The following is a 22,757-nucleotide window of genomic DNA, read 5'->3' on the forward strand; positions in this document are numbered from 1 at the left end:
CACCACCTCTGTCACTGCTAAGGCCAAGTTTTCTCCACCTGTAGCCTGTAGCTTCCCTCGAAGCCCCAATGCCCCCCTCCCTGGAGCTAGTGAGAAGCTCCTTCACCATTACAGCTTGGAAAGTCTGGGTTTGTCCAGCCCCCATCCTCTGATGCTGCCTGCCTCCTCCCTGCAGAGGGGGGCTCTCCCATTTCTCTGACCAGATACACAGGTACATCTCTATGTTTCTGCACTGACCAAGGTTTTAACTTGGGTGTCTCTTCAACAAGCATTCCCAGTCTTAAAAGCTCACTGGAGAGGCGGGGAGGGAGAGAGAGGGAAAAATCCTACCTTAGGAGAGTAGGTTCTAGAACACATGGGTTCCAGGAATTGTAGGCGCATAGAGTGGGAAGTGGAGGAGAGAGGGGAGCTTAGCCCTGAAGTGAGGAGAGGGTGCATCCTCCAGGGAAGCAGGTGATGGCAACAGAAGGCTGTGTACTGGTTGTGTTTTCATCTTCCCATGCTGGGTCAGGGAACTGGGTCTGCTTTCACTCTTCTCCTCAGCCACTAGGGAGCTCAGAGCCAGACTTATGGCTACCTCTGACAGGTGTTCCAGGTCTTCAAGCCCAGTGAGTGGGGGACTACTGGCTTCATCTTCCTTTCCTGCCATGATTCTTTCCCTTCCACCGAACTTCCCCACTCACTTTATAACATTTCAGACTTAGGGGTTTTGTGAGCTGCCTCAATTCCTTTGGCGAACAAGGCTGAGCATAAATAAACTAAGCTCCCCTTCCATTTTGGCATTCAGGAGAGTGCGGGGCTGACATCAGGATGATCTTCCTTAAGGCCCTGGGTGGGACCCGCATCTCTGACTGGAGCACCCCCTCTTCTTGCTCCTTGGGAGCAAGACCACCCTTGGGAGCTAGTTCTGTTATGTCCTTCCTCTGGAAAACCTTCCTTGCTTCACTTTCTGACAGAGTGCCTTATTGGGCAAGGCTTCTTCAGAACCAGCAAACAGGGCTGTGTGTGGGTGGGTGGGGGGCATCTCTGGGTCCCAGTGTGCTTTCTCAGTGCATGGTTTTCATGGTTTGGGAATGATGGAGGACACTCTGGACAGGGAATGTCCTAAACCTCCTAAAAAGCCCTGCAGACTGCACAGGGGTGACCCATTCCCTAGGAAACTCGTGCGCCAGCGCCCCTAGCAGCAGTCCCCGTTTAGCAAGGGCCTGTGAGGTCCCACGCCCCAACCCATAGCTGCATGCTCACTGAGGCCCAAGGGTGCAAAGGTTTTCCTGAGATTTCCCAGCAGGAGAGTGGTGGCACGGGCCCTGGAACCCAGGACATTATGCCATCAGGTCTGACTTATCTGAGCAGCCCAGGGACCAGAGGGCCTTCAGGAAAAGATCAGCTGGAGCCTGTGGCCGCATGGGGAGGGACTTTGAGGAAGCCCCTTTCATCCGTGGGGACTGAGCCAAGCAGTGATGGGAGTGGGCCGTCCAGGTGCCAGGCTCCCCAAAGACTAGCAAGCCAGAGAACTTGGGCTGGGATGTGAATTTCTAAGTTTCCCTTGGCGGTCCCCTCACTCCTTCCCCAAGGAGAGGCAGCGGGAGTGCTGTCTGTTGCACCACGGCCCCCAGGCTCCTCACATGCTTCCCATTCGGTGCTCCAGAGAGCACTCATCAAGGATCCATACATCTGTTCCTGTGGCACATAGGACCTGGTGCTGGGCCCATGGTGGCCAGGCTGGTTCCTGCCTGCCCTCTGTGGCTTGTGAAGGAGCCAGGCATGCAGCCAGGCACAGCCAGATGGAAAGGCCTGGGGTCTCTGGGGGCTGAGGCGACCCAGGGGAGGCACCAGCCTACTGAGGTTGGGGGCTCAGGAAAGGCCTAATGCCACACCTAAGCTGAGCCCTGAAGGGTTAAGCCACAGAAAGTGGGGTGGGCTGGGAGGCTGTTGGGAGGCCCCGGGCAGGGGCAGGGCAGGCACCTGGTGGAGAATCCTGAGCCCACAGCCTCCTGATGCCAGCCTGCTGAGCACCGCCCTTCTCTGCCACCTGTGCCCACACAGCTTCTCCCCAGCTGGCCCGATTCCAGCCCTTTCCTGGGGTCGAGCACCCTGGACTGCATCCAGCTCCCAGGAGCATTTGCTCTGGGCCCTGCCCCAACCTTGCATCATGGTCTGTCCTGACCTTTAACACTTGTCCACAAGTCCACTTGTCCCAACAGTGACTCACCCCCTGAGCCCTGGATGGGGGGGGTACCCCTCTCTCAGATGCTTGGCATATAGTGGGTCCTTGGTCGTCTTTATAATGCCACCCACTGAGGGTAGTGGTCAGCCTCTTGAAGGCCCTCAGGACGCGAGGAGGCAGCACAGAGTGGGTGCTGAGTTTGAGGTCTCCTCCCAGGAGTGTGTAATCTGTGCAAATTACTTAAACTCTCTAAGCCTGTTTCCCTCTCCGTAATGGGATAACAATGGTCTTGACTTCATACAGTTGTGGGAGGAGATGAGATAAAACGGAGAGAAAAACAAGATAATTTAGTAAGGTGGGAGGGGTAAAAGATGTGTACATATAAAACAATTTCATTTTATATGCAAATAGCTACTAGTTATGAAACAACGGAGGGACACGTGTGTCTACGCGGGTAAGTGTGCACACAGATATTCCTAGCTCTGTCTGCTGAGAGGTCCTAGAAGTGCTAGCCCAGGAGCAACAAACACCCAGCACTCACTTAGATCTTGGTTTCTAAGGCCACTCGCCAATGAAAGGCACCACGCTCCTTGGAGAAATGGCTGATGCTAGGGTCGGGGCAGGACAAATACAAGATGAGCCTGGAGCATCTTGTAATGCCAGAAAGCAAAGAAGTCACAAAGTAACGAAAGGATGGGCCATATCAAAGGGACACAGAGGCTACCCGAAAGAGCTCCCAATGGCCAAATTGGCACAATGTATGCAACAAAATAAATAATGCACTTTTGGATTAAATCCAAATTGGAAAATAAAGACCCATTAGTCCAGACTGATATAAATGACTAAATTAATAAATAAATATGGGAGAAGAAACCAATTCTTTCCTACAGAAGAATTTCAAGTCATTCTGTAGCTATTCCCTGCCCCCACAGTCTTTCCCAAGTGTAGGCTACACTTAGTGACTTGCTTCTAAAGAACAGACTAGGGGAAGGGGAAGAGAGTAACTTCACAGTGGAGAAAGCTGGAAACATGACCTTGGCCAAGTGATCAGGCTAACGTGACAGTGATAGACCGATGTTGTGTGCCCCTGATCTGATGTAACAAAGAAGGGCAACTCTCTGGTCTTAAACCCACAACCCCGTCTAACCACGAGAAAAACATCAGACAGACTGAAATTGAGGGATAGTCTACAATATACCCCACCAGTACTCCTTGAAATTGTCAAGGTCGTGAAAAAACAAAGTCCAAGAAACTGTCACAGATTAGAGGAGCCTGAGAAGACATGACAACCACATGGAATGTGGGATCTGGGCACAGAATGAGGACATGAGTGGGTAAACTAGTCAAATCTGAATAAAGTCTGGAGTTTAGTTTACAAATTATATATTACATAACTTATTTTATAAATATATATTATTCTTTTTTTAAAAAAAGATTTTATTTGACAGAGAGAGTATGAGCAGTGGGAGCAGCAGGTAGAGGGAGAAGCAGACTCCCCACTGAGCAGGGAGCCTGATGTGGGGCTCCATCCTGCGACTCCAGGATCATGACCTGAGCCGAAGGCAGTCACTTAACCATCCAGGCACCCAAGGACACTTAGCCATCCAGGCACCCAAGGACAAACTAGTTTTAAAGTTCAATTGGGACAAAGAGGGTGAATAAGAGGGCACTATAAATAAAGAAATATAAAGGTACAATACTTTTTTAAAAAATGCAGTGGCCAATGAATAGACAAAATTCTCTGCTGCAGAACAGGGTCCACAAAAGCACTCATATACATATGGAAATGTAGTACATGTTACAAATGACATTTCAGCTCTGTGGGGAAAAGATGAATTACTCAGTGAATGGTGTGGAGACAACTGGGTAACCATCTGGGAAAAGAGAAAGTTGGATCCCTACCTTGTCCCTAACATAAAGCCCAGATGGAACAGGATTGAAATGCACAAACGAAGATCAGACAAGCACCAGATCAGGCAAATATAAAAGAAATTAAAGGAAGATAGCATACAAAAACAATTTCGGCATGGTAAAGTCAGACTGTAACAAAACGGGGAGAAATAATGACAGATCAGTAAGAAGAGGACCAATAATTATACAAATGGGCAAAAAAAATGAAACATGAATATGAAGCAGCTCATAGAATAGGACATGCAGGGGCACCTGGGTGGTTCAGTCAGTTAAGCGTCTGACTCTTGATCTCAGCTCAGGTCATGATCTCAGGGTTGTGAGATCACAACCTGTGATCTCAGTGCAGAGTCTGCTTGAGATTCTCTCTCCCTCTCCCTCTCCCTCTGGCCCCAACCCCCGCGCGTGTGCATTTATGCTCACTCTCAAATAAATCAATAAATAAAATCTTTTTTAAAAAGAGAATAGGACATGCAAATGGCTTGCAAACACACGAACGGAGGCACATTGAAAACACAGTAAGCGGGGCGCCTGGGTGGCTGTCATTAAGCGTCTGCCTTCGGCTCAGGTCAAGGTCCCAGGGTCCTGGGATCGAGCCCCGCATCGGGCTCCCTGCTCCACGGGAAGCCTGCTTCTCCCTCTCCCACTCCCCCTGCTTGTGCTCCCTTTCTCGCTGTGTCTCTCTCTGTCAAATAAATAAAATCTTAAAAAAAAAAACACACACACAGTAAAGTACCACTCTTCACCATCAGTTTGGCACACATCTGTACACTGGGTTGTCTGTGACGGTATGGGGGAACGGAGGCATCTCACTCCTGGCTGGCAGGAATGTAAATTGGAGAATTTTTAGCAAGAGCTATCAAAATTATGAACGCACCTACCTTTGACCCAGCAACTTGTGCCTGAGGAATTTATCCATGTATGAAAGTGAGTATTTTTTGCAGTATCACTCATACTAGCAACACCCAAGACCAACTCAATGGGCATTGTGGGGCTTCTGGTTTGGGACCGTACCTCCATTCGATGGAAAACCACACAGCCATTATAAAAAGGCATGAGGATGCTCTCTGTAATGGGCTGATAAAGTAGAAGTCTCCAAGACAGAATATGGTGCAGATCAGGGTGTATTCCATGCTACCCATTGTGTATAAAAGGGGAAAAAGCCATATTAGACATCTTTGAGTCTCTTTGGAAGGTAACATTGGTTCCTTTGCAGAGAGGAATGAGGAGTAGGATTTTTCACTTCTTTTTTTGCCTTTTGGATTTTGAGCCATGTGAATACATTACCTTCTCAAAACAAGAAGTACAATTTAAAACAGAAAATGCCATACTCTTCAGTCTAGCAATTCTGGAGCTAGATCCTACAGCTACATCTGTTGCCCATGAGCAAGGGCGTATGTAGGCAGATATTTACTGCACTGTTGCTTGGACTCACAGAAGATGGAAACAGACCGAATGTCCGTCCATAGGCACCAGCTAATGGCAGCCCATTCACACAAGAAATTCTGAGGTGGGTCTGTTTGTGCGGATAGGTTAAGAAAAGCAAAGTGCTGGTAGTATCTGGAATGTGCTGCCATTTGTTTGGTAAATATCTCTGTGGATTTGCTTCTAATCTAATACAGAATATTCCTAAAAAAAAAAAAAAAAAAACAAATCTAGCAACAAAGTTTGCCTCTAGGGAGAAAAACTAAGAACTGAGGAAGGGTGGGAGGGATCTTTTGTGTGGCTTATCTTTTACCAATGGTCCAGAATCTAGCCCTCTCCATAGGAAAAAAAAAATTTGCAAAAGCAAACCACTAGCTGAAGATAAAGAAAAGAAAATGAGGTCACCCCGCAGGCCTTAGCCCAGTGTCTGGCACACAGGGAACCCCTCAGGCCCCTGGCTGAGTTCCCTGACTGGCTGGGAAGGCTCAGAACCTCGGCAGGATGCTAAGGCTCCCGGGAGGTGTCAGGCCCTGAGGGGGCAGGCCCAAGCACATCAGGACCAGGCAGTGTGACCTGAGAAGAGGCACGTGATAGGTCCTCAGTAAGGTGGGGGGAAACAGGGAAGCCAAAGGGCACAGAGTTGGGACTGATTGGCTATCCCCTAAAGCACGTCTCCTAAAGGCCTGGGTCTTAATGGTGGCCCTGGGTGCTTGTTTTTCTGATGCAGTTATGTGGGAAGGCCCAGGCTTGGGGAACTGGGAGTGAGCATGCTCTCTGCCTCAGTTTCTTTTCTTTTTTTTTTTAGATTTTATTTATTTGAGGGGGGCTTGGGTGGCTCAGTTTTTTAAGTGTCTGCCTTTGGCTCAGGTCATGATTTCAGAGTCCTGGGATTGAGCCTGGCATTGGGCTCCCTGCTCAGCGTGGAGCCTGCTTCTCCCTCTGCCACTCCCCCTGCTTCTGCTCTCTCTCTGACAAATAAATTTTAAAAATAAAAAAAAAAAGACTTTGAGAGAGAGACAGAGCATGAGTAGAGGGGAGGGGCAGGAGAGGGAGAAGCAGACTCCCTGCTGAGGAGGAAGCCTGACCTGGGACTTGATCCCAGGACCTGGAGATCATGACCCGAGCCAAAGGCATATGCTTTAATCGACTGAGCCACCCAGGCGCCCAACTCTCTGCAAGTGTTAAGACTCTGCTGGGTCCCATCATGCCAGGTGCCCTTTGAGTGGGAGAAAGGCACAATCATGGTCAGGTCCTGCCCACAATGGCCTGAGGCCTGAGCACAGCTTTACACATGAGGGCAAACCCCAGGTGTTCGACGATGCTCCCAGGTGCTCCATTCGAGCAGGGCACTTTCTCCTCACCCCCAACTACTTGGTCCTGGACCTGTTCACCCAACACCACTCCACTGCGGAGAGCTTTTCCCGCACAACTCTGCCCTCGGTGGCAGAGGGGTGGGGAGCCGTAACCCTGGCAGTGCACGCACAGGGCTCTTGGGTGGGAGCCAGGCGCCCAAGCAGTCAGGAGCAGCAGGTGACAATGCAGGCCGGGGCGAAAGTCTCCTCAAGGGCCCCACACCCCTCTCCTCTAGTCCTCAGCCAGCGGTACTCCAGCTGCATCAGTGTAGGGTCTTCTGAGCCCTGGACTTTCAGGTAAACTGAAACCTGGATTGTGCCATCAAGGGATTTGGTTGGCTCTGGACTTTTCAGCCCCGGGGGTCAGAGGTGGGGCAGTGGAGGGCCAGGTACTCCTGCTGATGCGCTCTTCTTTCAGCCCCCCAGTGCTAGAAGGCAGCAGTGGGTCAGAAGTGGGCAGTGTAGGGAAGGGCTGGGCTGAAATGGGGTGAGGGCACCCAGGCTGCTCCTCCCTTAGAGGCAGGCTGAAGGTTCCCGGGGCCACCAGGCAGAGAACCACAGGCAGCTTTGCCATCGGGGCCCTGCCCAGGGTCTGGCTGCCCTCCCCTGGAATCCAGGCCAATGCCAGCACTGGGCCACAGGGGATTGTCCTTGGTGGCAGCTGGGTGGGCGCCAGCTTAGTAGTCCCCCTCGGCCGGCTGCAGATTCAGGGTGGGGAGGAGCCTGCCCAGACAGGCCTGGTGCCCCGCCTACGCGACCGTTCCCTCTCTCCTGCAACGACCCCCCCACCAGAGTACCTCCCCTCGGCTCCTGGGAGCCTTCGTGATGGCAGGGAGCGGAGGAAAACCAAAATAGAAGTCAGCCCTCTCCGCCAACATCAAAAGGCAAGACAGCTGGGTGGAGTTCCGATCAAGGGCAAGAGCAGTGCCTGGGAGACCAGCAGGCCCCAGAGGTCTGTTTTTAAGAACAGGGTAGATGGAAAGGCGCTATCCTCAGAGTGCCAGGGGAGGGGCTAAGCACACAGCTCGAGCCCTTGATCCTGGACCCAGGACCCCACCCACAAGAGCCTTAGGACCTGACACACCGGCCAGGGACACACTTGATGTCATCATTTTTATTCACTTTCTCTTTGAAAGTAAGAGTAAACATACATTATATATACGTGTGTGTATATCATGTGTACTATGGTATACGTGTATACACGTATGTGTATGTGTAGGGATGTAACGCTATGAATGTTACAGTTACCGCAGGGGTCAGAAAACAACCCTCCCCCACTCGGAGGCAATTTTCAGTTCTGGCACTTAGTGGAGGGGGAAAAAAGTGTCCGTGATTGCCAAAAGCAGAATCTGTCTTTATTATTAAACAGCAGTACAGGAAAACCTAACGCTCTGTCAGACACAACTGAAATCTGGGAGGCCAGGGGGAGGGTAGCAGACACTAAGGAGAAACCCCAAAGAAACCCCAGATGGGAAGCACCCCGCTCACCCACGTGCCCCATCCCTCAGTCCTGGCCCTGCTCCAGGAACACGGGGGACGCCAAGGGCTATACTACCGGCAGTCAGCGTCTTCGGGGGCAAGAGAAGGAGTGGGATGAGTGGGTGTGTGCAACTGCCGGGGAGCAGAGGCCTGGGCCAGGGCTTTGGACATTTCTGCCCATGTTGCCCGTATGGGTCAGTGCTCAGGAGGCTGAGGCCCGACTGGCACAACCACAGGGGCCCAGCCTGGGTGGATGCAGAGAGGGAGGGTAGGGGTGTAGGCCCCGGGAGCCCCAGACCCGACAGAGGGGCTCTGCTGGCACGCCAAGGGACTCTCCACACACACCAGGACAGCCTGGCTCGAGAGCGGGCATGGGGAGGCCCTCTAACACTGACCCGAGAGAGACTGAGGGGCAGGGAGCTTCGGGAGAAGCCAGGAGCCCGGGGAGGGAGCCACAGAGTCGCCCGCAGGCATCGGTCGGGAAAAGGAAGAGAAGAACCCTAGGTCTGCCCGAGCAGCTTCTGTGGCCTCTCTGGGTCTATGTCCTTTGGTCCCCCCCACACACCTGACCCTGTCAGCAGCAACGGAAGAGGGGAGTCCCCAAGCACAGGGGTACACTGCGATTTCACTCCAGGAGGAATGCTGCCCTGCCCTGAGGACCCACGCGGGCCCAGCAGTCAGGATAAGGGAACTCCATGGTGGCCAGGAGCCTTGCTCGGCCTCTCCAGAAAGGAGGTGCTGCCCCTCCCAGGGGACTCCTTGTTGGGGCTGGCAGAAGGCTGGGGTGGGCACTGGATGGGGCCTCAGTTCTTGAGGATGGTCTCGTAGGCCTGGTACACGTGTTGGGACACCTCTGGCGCTCGACATTTCAGGGACAGCTGCAGGAGGAGAGAGGTCAGGGGATGGAGAGGGCTCAAAATTCCCCGGGCTCCTCTCTGGGGCTGGGAAGGAACCCAGGGAGGGAGGAGAGAGTGAGAGCCAGATGGAAGAGTGTGGTGCGCACACGTGGCCTGCTGGTGGCGCGGCTGGGACAGCTGTGTAGTAAAGCGGAGGGGGTGGCTGCCACGGCCAGCTGGGTGCGGACCAAATATACTCGCAGCCCACACACCTGTCGTCAGCCTGGCCCCCGCGGGCCTCACAGCATGAATCATGAGCTGGCGGGGAGGGCCCGGCCCCCGGCCCACAGAGCTGCTGGGGCCCTTTCCCCCCTGGGAAGGCCTGGGGTCTCCGAGGAGGTATGGGCGCTGAGAGGGCGCAGGCCTCTGCTTGGAGAGATGGGGGCGGGGGCCCCGGGGAGTCTTCCTGGGTTCCGGCACATGAGGCGAGGCGTTGCCACAGTGGGAGCCGAAGAGCAGGCAGAGAGGCAAGTGCCACCAGCACTTCTGCCAAAATCACTGTTGCCCCAGGGGGCGATGAGGAAAGGGAGGAGCGCATGACGCTCCGGGAGCTGGCAGTGGTGGCCCTGCGGGGCCCTGATCTCCTCTGAAGGGCTCTGTGAGTGCCGTGTGTGCTGGGAAGTGGGGGTACCAGCTCCTCAATCGGGTTCACCTGTCTGGGAAGCTCCGGGGTGCTCCGTGCCTGCGGCCTGCACGCACGGCTGCCGGGCTTTGGGGAGCAGCAGGGGAAGGCGGGGTTAGGAGAGGCAGGGTGCACTGGAGCCAGGCCAGGAGATGGGCTGTGCAAGGTGTGGCTGGGGAGGGTGGAGGGGAAAGAGGAAGAGAAGAGCAATCTGCTAACCTCCAGGTCCTGCACCACGGGCACCAGCAGGGAAGGCGGCATGCAGCAACCAAACACGGGGAGATGGAAGTTACCACCGCCGAAGCCATTGCCGCAGCCCCCGCCCCACCTCAGAGCCAGCGCCGCCCCGCAGGGCCCGGGGAGCAGCGTCTGGAGGGCCACGCCTGCCAGAGACCGGGGTGCAGGGGGGAGAAGCAAAGCCCGGCACTTTCTGGGGCCTGAAGAGCAGCACGGCCGCCAGGACAACCACGCACTCCGTGGAAGCCATGTCCTGACTGCGGTCTGACACAAAGGCCAGGAAGGACACGGTGCTCGCCAGCAGTGCCCTCCCAGGCAGGCCCTTGGGCAAGGGGAGCAGGAGGAGGGCCAGGGTCTGGGCCCAGCAGTGCCATTTCCCAGTCAGGTGGGCCTTGGGCCAACTGGGCCACCTCACGGGGCCCAAATGTATAGAATTTTCTAGTCCAACTCACTGTTTGGTGACACAGTTTCGTGTCTTATCTGGATAACCAGATGGGACTGAGTTGGAAGCGAGGGTCAGAATTCTGATGCTCATTCATTTCAGGTTCAGAGGGACCCCAACCTAGCTGGGCTAGAGTGCACCCCATTAGACTGACCCCTGGTCCAGGAAGAAGAGAGGGAAGGAGAGGCTGCCCGGAACATGGAGGTAGACACGCCAGGGCCGGCAGGGCAGGAGCGGGGACCCTCACCGTGAAGCTGGGGTTGCCCGGCTGGATACGCAGCTCCGCCAGCACCCAGATGCCGTTGGTCAGCTTCAGGGACTGGTAGAGCATGTCCTGGCCCTCCACGTTCCTCTTGGCGACTGTGAAGATGTTGCTGCTCTGTAGTCTGCTGCTCACAGCCTCTGAGAGTGAGAAGGGCCCCCAGTCAGCAGTGGGAGAGGGCCGGGGGTACAGGTGAGGGGCAATGTGGATGGGGTGGGAAGGTGGGGGAGGGCTGGAGAGTCCTACCCGCATTGAGGGGGCAGTCTCTGATCTGGAACTGGGCTTCATTTTCATTGGGAATGTCCTTCCACGTGGCCAGGAACATCTGCCGGTCTGCGGGGGTACAAGGTAGAAGACAGGACCCTGATAAACCTGGGGCCCCACTCAATAACATCCAGCAAGAAATGGGTCTTTTGGGGGTGCCAACTTGAAGCTGAAGACAGGCACTAGGTCTGCCATGGCCCCCTCCTGCTTCCCCGAACAAACCTTCAGCTCCGTGACAGCGGCCACCAGGGCTGCTTCCAAAAGATCCTGGGCTTCCCCCCTCCCCTTGGGCCTTAAATCTTCCTTCCCAGTATCCACATATGCACTCCCACCTGCTCTGGCCCAGGCAGCCTGCCCGTTAATCACAGCCTGTGTCACAGGGCTTCTGTGGTGACCGAGAGGTGACGTGGGCAAAGTCCTTTGCTCAGCTCTGAGCTGGCAGCCCTCCCAGCATGGGGATGAGTCTTCTTAGGGGTTCCAAGCAGCGCACAGGAGATGGACATTGAGTGTGACATCGTCTGGGCTCCCCAGCTCGGGAGGCCGTGGGAGGGCTGTCTAAGGACTATGGGCAAGGCGGAGGGGCGGGCAGAGCAGAATTCAGGAGTACACAGCTCCTGCATGGCATGGCCCCCACTGTGGGACAGAGCTGGCCAGACAACACCCAGGGGTCCTTGACAGAGGAGGTGTGACCCTCGCCTCAGGCTCTGCAGAGGGGCCGGCGACTCACAGACTCCATCGTGGGGCCAAGCCAATCGTTATATTCCAGGGACTCTCGGGGCACCCTCAGGACTCACCCATCTTCCCATCCTCCACAAAGAGGATGTGCAGTGGGTACAAAGTGCTGAAGTAGAAGACGTCAATGTTGTTCTTCACGGCCACCTAGGAACAAGGCCACCCAATCGGTCCCTGATGCTTGATACCACCTGTGAAGCCCCAGGAAGGGCCTGCTCCCTGTGCCTTCACCTGAGCAGGTTCCCTCACACACCTTCCCTGGTAACCACGCCCCTCTGTCCCCTCGGATCAGGTCTCCCCTGCCAGGCCTCTGGCAAAGAGCACAGCTCCAAAAACATACCCCTTTGCCAACAAAGGCCAGGCCCCGGACCCCTCCGGCAGGCTCCTCCCCTGTGGTAGGTGGGAAGCTAAGGAGTGGGGTGCTTAGCCCTGCCTGGAACACACCTGGAGGTTGTTCAGAGGCTCCATCTTCATGACCGAGCCCACCGTGTTGAGAGGCAGGGATATCTCCACAGTCTGGTTGGGGCTGAGTGGTGCGTGCACCTGGAGGGGGGCAGCAGGGGCCAGGCCGAAGCTGGGGAGAGAGAAGCCCCCGCGGGAATGGCAGGGGAAGCAGGTGCTGACGTGGGATGGGTGGGCTCCTCAGGTTCCAGAGCTAGGGCAGCAGTTGGCAAGAAGCCTCTCCAGTAAGCTGGCGTTACCTGAGCTCTAGGCCCAGGACAGATGGACAAGTTCCTGACCCCCACTCTCAATGGCTGTGTGGACAAGAGGAATGAGCCCTGGGCCAGCTGCAGGCCCAAGGCCATCTCAGCTCCACTTTCTCTTCTGGGCTACGCACCGAGCAGGCCCAGGTGAGCATGGCCTTACTCTGTCCTGCACTTGAGAAGCTCCAGCTAACACCAGGGGCCTGAACTATAAGCTGCTTCTAACTGAAGACTCTGAATGCCCAGGTTTCTGCTACCAATCCCCATCTTCCAAGAAGGATGTGACCATCCCAAGTGAGACACCAGGTTTTACTGTCTGGGCTAGAATTGGCCAGAGATTCAGGAAAGCCCTACTTCTTAGTAAAGCAACACGTAGGTAAATCAGGAGGGGAGGATCCCCATGAGCATGACACACAGGACCATAAAGCGACAGCTCACTGTGCCCAGGCTGGGCATTTGATATTATACCAACTCCTACCCTCATAAAAACAGAGAGAGGTACACATTCTCTCATCTTCCAAGACATGGAAACTCGGAGGGGCAGGCCTGTGCTCAGACCCTGTGGGATGAGTAGCACGGCTGAGGATCCAGAGCTTGAGCTGCCTGACCTGGCCTGCACTCTGCCCACGATGGCAATCAGACCTGCCTGGGACATGGTGGGAGACGATGTGGGGAACCCCAGGCCTCTGTGGTGGCCCGCTCTTCAGGCTTTCCTGGAAGATCCCCCAGAGCCTGCTGTGTGATCCTGGGCAAGGCACTGATCCTCTCTGAACCCAGGTGTCATTATCTACTGAAAAGGGAAAAATGGCATTGACCTCACTGGGCTGTCAAGTAGCTCAAAGTAAGATAATACTTCTACTAAAGTCCTCAGCACAGGGCCTGCCACCCAGGGCGTTGTCAGCACGCTCTAAGTCTGTTGTGAGTAATCGTCGAGACTTCCCCCTTGGAACCTGGAGTGCTTCAATGAACTCTAGGGCCATCTGATGATAACTAGCAGAGCTGACAGAGGGTCAGGACCCACCGGCCTGCGGGCTCTCCTTGAGAAAGCAGCCCCTTCAGTCAACTTCTTAGAGGCTCAGTTTGCTCATCACTAGAGCTGCTCAGGAAGAAGAATCATCAAGAGAGGCTGCTTGGGTCCCCCAGAGAGCCCTGGCCTAGCTGGCCTGGTCCATGAAGACCCCAATGGTACCAGAGAGGAAACCTTCCCCAGGACCTCCAGTGCAGGGGACCTAGTGGGGTGAGGAGCCTGGAGCAGCCACTACTCCCAGAGGCCCCGTCTGATGGTTTAAACCTGTATCACAAGGGGCTGGCTGGGATGCAGGCCCGCTCCCCGTCAGCCCTCTTGGAGCTAGGCCCTGAGGTGGCAGCAACTTGGGCCTGGAGAGGAGGCTCCATCCTGTCTTGTGGGGTGTTTGCCAAAGGCAAGCTCCTAGTCTGGAGCTGGGGATTTTTGTCAGCAAACACTCTTTGAGCAGTGGAGGAAGGCGAAAATAAGGGGAGACAACCTACCCCTCTGCCTGGTACTTTGGAGTCCACATAAAGAAGTCGTGGAGAAGGGAAAAAAAAATCATTGCTTTAGAGAGTTTTGGCCTGAGATGCAGTTGTGAGGCACCAGACCCCCCCAGAGCTCTTGGCCCCTGCCTGCAGTCACCAGCAAGGGCTCTCATCACACTGGCCTTGGGAGCTCTCACCTGTTGCGGTTAAACTGGATGGCAAAGTCAGTCATGACCTGTAGGGCCTTGTTGGTCAGCTGTAGGTCCATGGAGATGGAGCCCACCTGGCGAGTGAAGGTACCTGAAATCTCCAAGCCCTTGGCCTTCATGGCCGGAAGCCACACCTGTAGGGAAGACAGTGGAGGAGGCTCGGGTCTGCCACTCCCCTAAAAGTTAACAGCCCGCCTGAGGCGACCCACCCCTCACCCAACTCTTCTCCTCTACCGTCTTCTCTCCCTCTCCTTTAAGGGCCTCCCAGATTGACCACACCTGCCTTTACCACTAGGAGATGGTCATGTGGATCTCGGGATGAGAGGAACAATCCCACATGGCCTACCCAGGGCCACCACCACAGTGTGGCTGTGTATCTGAGCCGCTTGGTGTAGAGAGGTGCCTGGTGTGCCCAAGAGCTGACCTGAGTCTTCAGAGGTCCGAGAAGGAACACTCGGTAAGTAGTGGTGACAAAGGGGATGAGATAAGTGGGCCTGGCCAGCCTCCTGAAGAGCCAAGTAGAGTCGAGAGGAGCCCAAGGCCTCCCTGGCTGTCACAGTCTGTCGTTCCTCACAGAAGGCAGGGCTGGCCTTTTCGTTGTAGAAACTGGGCTCACCATGGACAGTACCTAAGAGGACCTCTCGCCTGGCAGGCCCTCTGCTGCTTGGCTGTCACAGGAGTCTCAGCTCAAGAGCCGCCTCCTCTGGGAAGCCTGCACCTAGGTTCCTTCCCTACGTCCACACTACTATGACATTTTAGCCGATAAATGTGAGCCTGTGTGTCTGTCTCTCCTGCACCCCGTCAGCTCTTTGAGGGAAGGGCTCTGCTTTTCTTTTCTTTTCTTTTTTTTTTTTGAAGTGTAATCGCCATTTATTTTTTTTCTGGAGAACAGCTTTTCTTCAGTCCTTAAGGACTTAGCTCCTTACATGGGCTTTGGTGGAGGTCGTGGGGCAGCACCTGCAGGTCTAAATCGGGATGGGGGTGTTCGGTCCTTCCGTGCTTCACGAGAGCGATTCCTGACTACCTTGCTGTGAATGGCACAACTCACACAATAATGTAGTTTCACATACAGCTTGGGAAGCACATAGGCGTCGAAGACGCTCGCTTCGGAAATGTCCCTGACGGCGGCAGCCTCTACTATGTTCCGTATAACGAACTTCTTAATGGCCTTATCCTTGGGCACACAACGGGCGCAGTTGGTGCAGCGAATAGGCTGCACGTGGCCGCGGCCCTTTTTGGCACGACCATTATTCCTTCTTTTCTTGGTCATCTTGGTAGCGAGACCCGAGAGAGCTCTGCTTTTCTTTTTTACATCCTTGGCTTAGACCTTGCTGTGACACGGGCATTCAGGCAGTGTTTGCAGAGCGAAGCTTGAATTAAAGCCCCAACCATGAAGGACATCTGCACGCGTCATCCAGGGCCATGCAAATGCCTTTGAGGCCCTTATTCTCTCAGATCCCTCACAGCCCCCTCCCCGCCCCGGCCAGAAGTCAAAAGGCCCAGGCCTCCTGGAGGGCTGCCCATGTGTCGGCGAACATCTCACTGTCTCTCAAGGTGCCAACACCAGGAACCTCAGAGCTGTCTGGGTCCCCAACCTCAGCCGACCCCAAGCCCCACCCCACAGTCACGCAGCCTGGGCCCGTCCCCACCACCTCCTCCATCTGCCGCCAGGGCCTCTGCTTCTCTCAGCAGGCAGCATGTGCGTCTGGGCCACAGTCAGAGTCCACCAGGTAAGACAGCAGCCCCCGGGGCACCCCAATCCCTCCCCCCCGCTCTCCACAGCAGCTCAAGTCATCTTCTAAAGTGCAAATCTGGGGGCGCCTGGCTGACTCTTGAGCTTGGGGTCATGAGTCTGAGCCCCACATGGGGCAGAGAGATCACTTAAATAAATAAAATTTAAACCCCTCCAATGCTGTGACACTTCCACTGCCCATGGCCTCCAAGTCCTGGCACCTGCCTCCACCGGGCTTCGACTGAACCTGCTCCTCTGCCCCCTGCCCCACCCTGTCCCCTCTGTCTGGAAAGTGCTTCTGCAGGCCCACCCCCACCCCCACTGTACTCGCTAACCTAATCATCCTTTGTTTTCCTGGGACAAAGGTGTGAGGGCAGAATCACAGGGCTTCAGCCTCAGCTGAGACAGGCAAGCAGAGAGGTCCGAGCCACCCCCCCACCCCGCCCCACAGGCCACCTTTCACAGCTCTTGCAGAACTGCCTCTGTTACTGAGACTGGCTGCTGCCCATGGGGACCTCTTTTCTCTTGGTCACCATGGCTTCATGGAGTCTAGCACAGGTCCTACCACGGAACCAACCCTCAACATTTACTGAAGGACCCAAGGAAACGTCACCACCCACTGGTCCAAAGACATGAGGAACTCCCAAGTTCTTGCGCAGAAAAAGCCTCATTCCCTTGACCAGGAAGGTTAGAGAACAGAGTTACCCCCACAGGTGTGGTGGGGAGAATGCACCTGGGACAAACCATTCCAGGCAGTCACATGGCTAGGGAATCGTAGCTGACACACCCACACCCCAGAGACTCCTGTGTCTAAGATAATGGGGAAAGTCCTGTGTTGTGAGAACTCTTCCAGGCAGCCTGCCCTAAATTCCTCTGACCAGGTGATCCCCTAACCTCTCATTTCTAGCACTCACTGTTGGTCCGCCCATCTGGGCCTCCACTAAGGAAAAGCAGCGATGGGGCGCCTGGGTGGCTCAGTCGTTAAGCGTCTGCCTTCGGCTCGGGTCATGATCCCAGGGTCCTGGGATTGAGCCCCGCATCGGGCTCCCTGCCCCGCGGGAAGCCTGCTTCTCCCTCTCCCACTCCCCTGCTTGTGTTCCCTCTCTCGTTGTGTCTCTGTCAAATAAATAAATAAAATCTTAAAAAAAAAAAAAGACAAAGCAGTGGTAGCATCTGTTAAAATGAACACACACACAAAGGGCCAGCTCTGGACTTCATATTCCTGGCACCTCTGCAGTCCTGGCAAGGCCTGGTGCCCACAGGATTGCAGGAGTCTTTGCTGCTCTTCTGTCACTCGGTCCTGCCTTATGCCTGTTACATTGGGCTTTTAACACATATGCGCTGGCCTCATGCACGGAGGCAGCCAGTCTGGGTAGTAATTAGTGATTCTGACGACCCAGGACATTAAGGCACACAGGATGTTCTCAAACACTATGAGGCAGGATCATATCGGGATCAGGAATGGGGGCTTTGGTGCCACCAACCTGCATTTAGTTTTGACTCTGTCACTTAGCCGCTATGTGACCTTAGGCAAAAGCATTCAAGATTTGTCAACCGCAGAGCAGGAAGAACAGTGCCATCAGGCTTCTGGCGGGATTCAGTGGGGCCTGCAGTCCCTGGCACATCTGCCTGGAGCTCTGGCCACCACTGCTGCAGGCGCGGCTGCCACACCTGGTGAGGCCAAGGCAGGCGCTGGCTCACAGCTCCCCAGGCCCAACTGAGAGCTCACCTCACCCCTAAAGCCCAGCAGCGTCCTGCTCTGGGGAGGGGATTTTGGAAGAGAGAGAGGGGCTCTGGCTGGGAACGAAGTGGCAGACACAGTGTCTGCCCCGAGCTTTGAGGGGGTCAGGCCAGGTCCATGCCCTCTGGCAGCTTCCTTGATGCTGAGGCTGTGGCCCACACTGCACCCTCCTCAGTGCCAGGCCCACATGTTCCTGCCTCGCAAACCCAGCTCTCCATCCCCAGCCATCCCACTGCTGGAGCCATCATCCCTCCTTTCCCACCAGCCCCCACATCCTGCCAGCTCCACCTCCCAAGGAGCTCTCCAGTGCAGCCTTTTGCCTCCGCCCTCAAAGGTGCCCTTGTCCAGGCGCCACCAGTACACAGGAGTTCCTGCCGGTCTCCTCACTGGGCACCTTGTTTCTGTCCTTGCCCTTCCAACCTACCTGGCGCAGTGTAGCCAATGCAATCACTCTCCAGTGCAAATCCGTTTCATCTCTGCTTAACCTTCTAACGGCTCTGCCGCACCAGGACTGAGAGAGACCCTCACGGCCTGGCGATGCGGACCTTGCCAGTTTCTTCCCTCCCTAATCTCTAGTCTAGGCGGGAGTCTTGGGGAGTACCAGGCCTAGGCAGCACGGTGGGCACCTATGGGGCAAATGCAGGTGGCATAATGGCGGGGTCAGGGATGCTGGACGTGCTGCCGGAAGGACAACAATCCCCTCAATGAGCAACTCTCCTGCATCCCTTTCAACATATCCTGAAATTGCTGGGAACCCAACTATGGTGAAAATCAAAGAAAGCCTGTTCTTTGTTTTATGAGCTTTACTGGGAGTCAGTCACCATTTCAGGAACTAAAGGCACCACTAGCCCCATGGTTCCAGCACCTGCGCTACAAACGCTAGGTGTGGCCATCAACACCCGACAACTTCATCAGATCTTCTGGGGTGGGTGTACCCAAGCCTTTACAATACTAAAATGTATCATTTTATTTTCTTCCCTTTGTGTCTCTTTATGAAGTGCTGGCGTCTTACTAATTTTGAAGTGATACGTATAGCTAGGCTGCTATAGTCCACACATCTCCTTTGAGCACAGGAAACAAAGGACACATTAGACAACGTCTATCACCAATAAGGGGCACCAGGTGGGACAGCCCTGAGAACTGCTGCTCCAACTAGATGGGACCTCTGCCAGTTCTCTGGGAGGTACGGGCTCTCCCTCCCCTCCAAGCCTGGCCACAGGCTGTGATAGCCACCTGGAGCCTTCTCCCCACTTTCACCTAATTCTGACTTGATCCACAGGCCTGAGCCCCAGCAACCCTGCTCTGGGAGGTCTTCCCAGGCCCCCGGGACCACGTGGTCTCTTCCCTGTGCTCTCAACAGCCCCTGGCTGCCCTCAGCATCGTGTTAGCAAACTGTTGCTCCTGGAGCCTATCCCTGTTGGCCTGAGCCGATTCCATGGAACGGGCCATTTAAGGAACCCAGACATCAATGAGTGTCTAACTTCCCTCTGCTCCTGCCACGGGAGGACGTGTGGTACTTACTGCTTTGGGGGCCACATACGACCCTGACAGTGTGCCCACGCCACTGGTCAGGTCAAAGAGGTCACTCAGGCCACTGCCCATGGATGCTCCTAGGTTGGCTGGGACTGCTGCTGCTGGGGGTGCCACAAAGTTGGGGCCCCCAATCTGAAAAGGAAGGGAAAGGGGTCAGAGGCAGGCATTAGAGGTGGGGACATCAGGGGCCCAGCATGAGTGGAGCAACCCGGCACTTAGAAAATGGGACGGGGCAGGAAGGGGGGCTGCGGGGCTGCTGTCACACCAGCTTTAAGTTGCAGAGATGACAGGATAACGGGGGTGGAAAAGAAAGACTGTGCCCTCCTATGACCTGCAAGTCTCCAGCCTTAGGGGTGACCTCTGGGAAAGGGCTGGGACACGGGTAAACTAATCCACAGCCCACCGATAAAAGGAGTACCCAAGACCACTGCCGAGAGGCTGTGCTAAGTGGACAGGAGCACTAGGATGTCACAGAGGGCCCGTGGAAACTGAGAGCATGACAAGGCAACTTTGTCTTAGGGTACTGAGGATGGGACACTAGATAGAAGGCCATGGCTCAGCAGGGAGGGACTGCTTTGACATCATCCACCCCTTGGGACGCTGGGCCAGCACTCAGCAAGAGCAGAGACAAAGGCTTGGTGGCGCAAGGGTTGAACCATACCCCTTCAGGCTCATCCCCCATCTCCAAGCAGAAGCAGGCAGGGTGAAGAGAACAGGCAGCCACATGCAGAGAGAAAAGCCAGGAAATAAGACAGAGACGAGAGAGAGGGAAAGAAAGAAAAGATTAGTCACTGCTGCTCCACTGAGAGGAGTCTGGGGCGAAACAGCGCCAGGCTTAAGGGGGGGCCCAGACCATTTCCATGAAGGGCACTACTTCTGGGGCTTCACTCCACCACCCACGTCTTGTGCCATGGCCCTTCCTACCCTTTCCTATGTGATGCCTTGGGGACCTGAGCCAGACATGGCCAAGTGACAGGGGCTCTGCTACCCCCTCCTGCTGGCTCTACCAGCTGCCTGAAGTCCCAGGGAGATACCCAGTCTAGTCTTACCACCCCCTTTCTACAGGGGAGAAGGGACTGTCCCTGACCCCTCATGGGCCTCTCAGGCCTCCTGGGCTGTTGCCCCAAGCTGGTGCAGGGTGTGAGAGTAAGTGGACACCGGTCTGGCTCCTCTAGCCCTACAGGCTCCAGATCTCTTGGGGCTCAGTGGCCCGGCAAGGGACTAAGTCTGGTGTCTGCCACATACTGTGCGCTCTTAGAGGGAAGGTCACCTGAACTCTTGAAGCCTCAGTTTTCTCCCCTTTAGGTAGGGAGTGACACAGTCACCTTTGCAGACAGGTGTACCCTGAGGCCCTTGGTTGGTGAACGGCACAGACAGGGTGCTCAGTGATTGTTCCTCTGAAGGTCGTTATCAATGTCATCCAGAGGGGGCCCCAGGACATACCAGGCTGTCGAGGCCTCCACCAAGAAGGTCCACAGCTCCCATCTGCACTGAGGAGGTGGCTAGGGGTGGGCCGCTCACCGGGGGGCCGAGGTCCAGGTTGAGGAGGTCACCCAGCAGGTCGCCCTGGGTGGGGATGACATCTGGCTGCTCACTAGAGGGCGCTCCGGCAGGGGCCGTCTCAGGGCTCTCTGTGCTCTCGCTCCTGTGATGACACAGGAGGGTGAGGGTCAGTGGGGTGGGCGCTGGGCTGTTTCAGGGAGGTCAGAGTCCTCAGTCTCCAGGATAGGCACCTGGGTCTCCACACTGCTCCAGAGGGCTCTCTACAGGCCCCCTCCTCTTCCCCCTTCCCACGTCTGATCCATCTTTTTGGCTCTCCAAGAGATCCAGCATCATGGGGGTGATCAAGGGAGGGGCCCTCTGTATTTCCACCACTCAGGGCCCTCTAAAGACTGGATGCCTGCCCTGGAGAACTGGGCACCTAGGCCAAACGAACCACCAGGGGGTGGCAGAGGAGGGTGAGAAGAACAGGGCTCTGGAATTAGAATCGGGTCTGGGCCTAGCTGTGCTGGCTGTGGGATGCTGCCCCAGGCCCTCAAGCTCTCTGTCTTATTGTCCTTGTATGTTAAATGGGGATACCTCTTAGAGCTATTATAAGGATCAAATGAGGTCACCCTGGCATGTAGTAAACAGTCATTAAAAAGTCACTAGAATGGGGGCGCCTGGGTGGCTCAGTAGGTTAAGCGTCGGACTCTTGGTTTCAGCTCAGGTCATATCTCAGGCAGTGGGATCAAGCCCCACATTAGGCTCCACGCTCACTGTGAAGTCTGCTTGAGATTCTCTCTCCCTCTCCCTCTGCCCCTCCCACTGCTCATGCGCGCGCTCTCTAAAATAAATTAATTAATTAAAAAAAAAAAAGTCACTAGAATGGTAATTTCCCTCAGACTCAGGCCTGAGTGCCTGGGCTAATGAACTGGAAAACCAGGTGGGAAGGCTCAGCCTGGACACTGGCCCACTTCACTCACGAGGCAGTGCGAGGTGGCAGGCTCTTGTGCACAACGCCCCGGCCCCCCTCCACAAAGGCACTGGGAGGCTTATGGTAGACGGACGCCAGGGTGCCAATGTAGCAGATGAGCTCGTCCAGCAGTGTGGGCTCAATGAGGTCTGTCTCTTCAGAGATGAGTGGCTTCTCAGCCAACACCACCTCCTTGGCAGCCACTGGGTCCGTGGAGAGCAGACGCCAGTAGATGTAGCCACGGTCCCGCAAGTCCGGGTTATCAGAGTCCTTAAGCAGCGGGAGGTGATGAGAAGCATATTAAACTCAGAGCAGAGCAACTAGCTGAGCAGGAAGGAGCTCCTCCCAAAACCCCATGACCCAGGCATGGTCACAGCGCTGGCCGACGACACTGATTCTGAGAGTCCCATGAACCTGTCCCTAAACATGGCCTGGCCCCTCAATTTCCTCCCCTAGCCCAGGGTTAAACAGTACATTCCCACTCCTGTCCCCACTCCTCACGCCCCTCCAAAATCTGCCCTCCCTATCCTATAAATACTCTGGTTCTTCTGGACCTCCCTCCCCTCTTTTGTTTGCAGTCTGTCTCAACTTCACCACTTGACCCACTCCATCTTGATTTATCTGTGACTGAGTTCCCTGAGCAGGAATCCTGGATCACTCTAGAGCCAATCCCCCAGTGAGGCCAGTCTTAGGGGCAGGACCTTGGCACAAAGGTCTGGCTGGCTCCTTGGACCAAAGTGCGCCCTGTGGAGTGAGACCTACATGGGGCACAGCAGAGAGGCTGGGGCACTGACCTGAGTGGCCAAGCTGAGGACCTGCTGCACCAGCTCCTGGGTCTCTGTAGGCTTCTTCAGAAACAGTTTCACGATGGCTGTCAGTAGCTGCAGCTGGACCTGCAAGAAGACAGAGAGGTGACAAGGAAGAAGTAGCAAGGGCTTCATGTGGGGATGGGAGGAAACCAAATGAGGACCTTAAAAGACAGAAAAGGGCATTTTTCAAAGGCCCTGGAAGCTGAGAGCAGCTTTCCTAGGTTTGGAGTTGGCCACAGAACAGACTAAGGCCAGGGGGCTGTTGGTAGTGCTGAGTAGCCTGGACCTTGGCAT

General features: G+C 55.2%; 1 protein-coding gene, 1 non-coding gene and 1 pseudogene across 8 annotated transcripts in view; all 3 read right to left on the reverse strand.

Moving 5' to 3' along the window:
• Positions 1-8,185: 8,185 nt before the first annotated feature.
• Positions 8,186-22,757, reverse strand: part of AP1B1 (adaptor related protein complex 1 subunit beta 1) — a 54,661-nt gene continuing 40,089 nt past the window's right edge. For 3 of the 7 annotated variants that reach the window (XM_073886833.1, XM_073886834.1, XM_073886838.1), the window contains 11 exons: positions 22,449-22,547; positions 21,665-21,924; positions 20,643-20,844; positions 19,861-19,881; positions 19,188-19,331; positions 14,182-14,327; positions 12,231-12,360; positions 11,849-11,933; positions 11,037-11,123; positions 10,783-10,930; positions 8,186-9,225 (listed from right to left, as the gene is read on the reverse strand). In XM_073886833.1, coding sequence (XP_073742934.1) covers positions 9,135-9,225; positions 10,783-10,930; positions 11,037-11,123; positions 11,849-11,933; positions 12,231-12,360; positions 14,182-14,327; positions 19,188-19,331; positions 19,861-19,881; positions 20,643-20,844; positions 21,665-21,924; positions 22,449-22,547 — 1,413 coding nt within the window. In that variant the 3' untranslated portion in view covers positions 8,186-9,134. Of the gene's footprint in view, positions 9,226-10,775; positions 10,931-11,036; positions 11,124-11,848; positions 11,934-12,230; positions 12,361-14,181; positions 14,328-19,187; positions 19,332-19,860; positions 19,882-20,642; positions 20,845-21,664; positions 21,925-22,448; positions 22,548-22,757 lie in introns of all 7 variants that reach the window. The other 4 variants (XM_073886835.1, XM_073886837.1, XM_073886836.1 and 1 more) reach the window with 4 other exon arrangements.
• On the reverse strand, positions 13,531-13,627 carry LOC112813239 (small nucleolar RNA SNORD125). The gene has a single exon (XR_003205486.1). It is a non-coding gene; the product is annotated as a small nucleolar RNA SNORD125 (small nucleolar RNA).
• Positions 15,034-15,499, reverse strand: LOC112813130 (small ribosomal subunit protein eS26 pseudogene; annotated as a pseudogene).

Source organism: Callorhinus ursinus, unplaced genomic scaffold (genome assembly GCF_003265705.2).
Source record: "Callorhinus ursinus isolate GAN/ISIS: 27379988/994484 unplaced genomic scaffold, GSC_fseal_2.0 scaffold72, whole genome shotgun sequence".
NCBI classification, from domain to species: domain Eukaryota; kingdom Metazoa; phylum Chordata; class Mammalia; order Carnivora; family Otariidae; genus Callorhinus; species Callorhinus ursinus.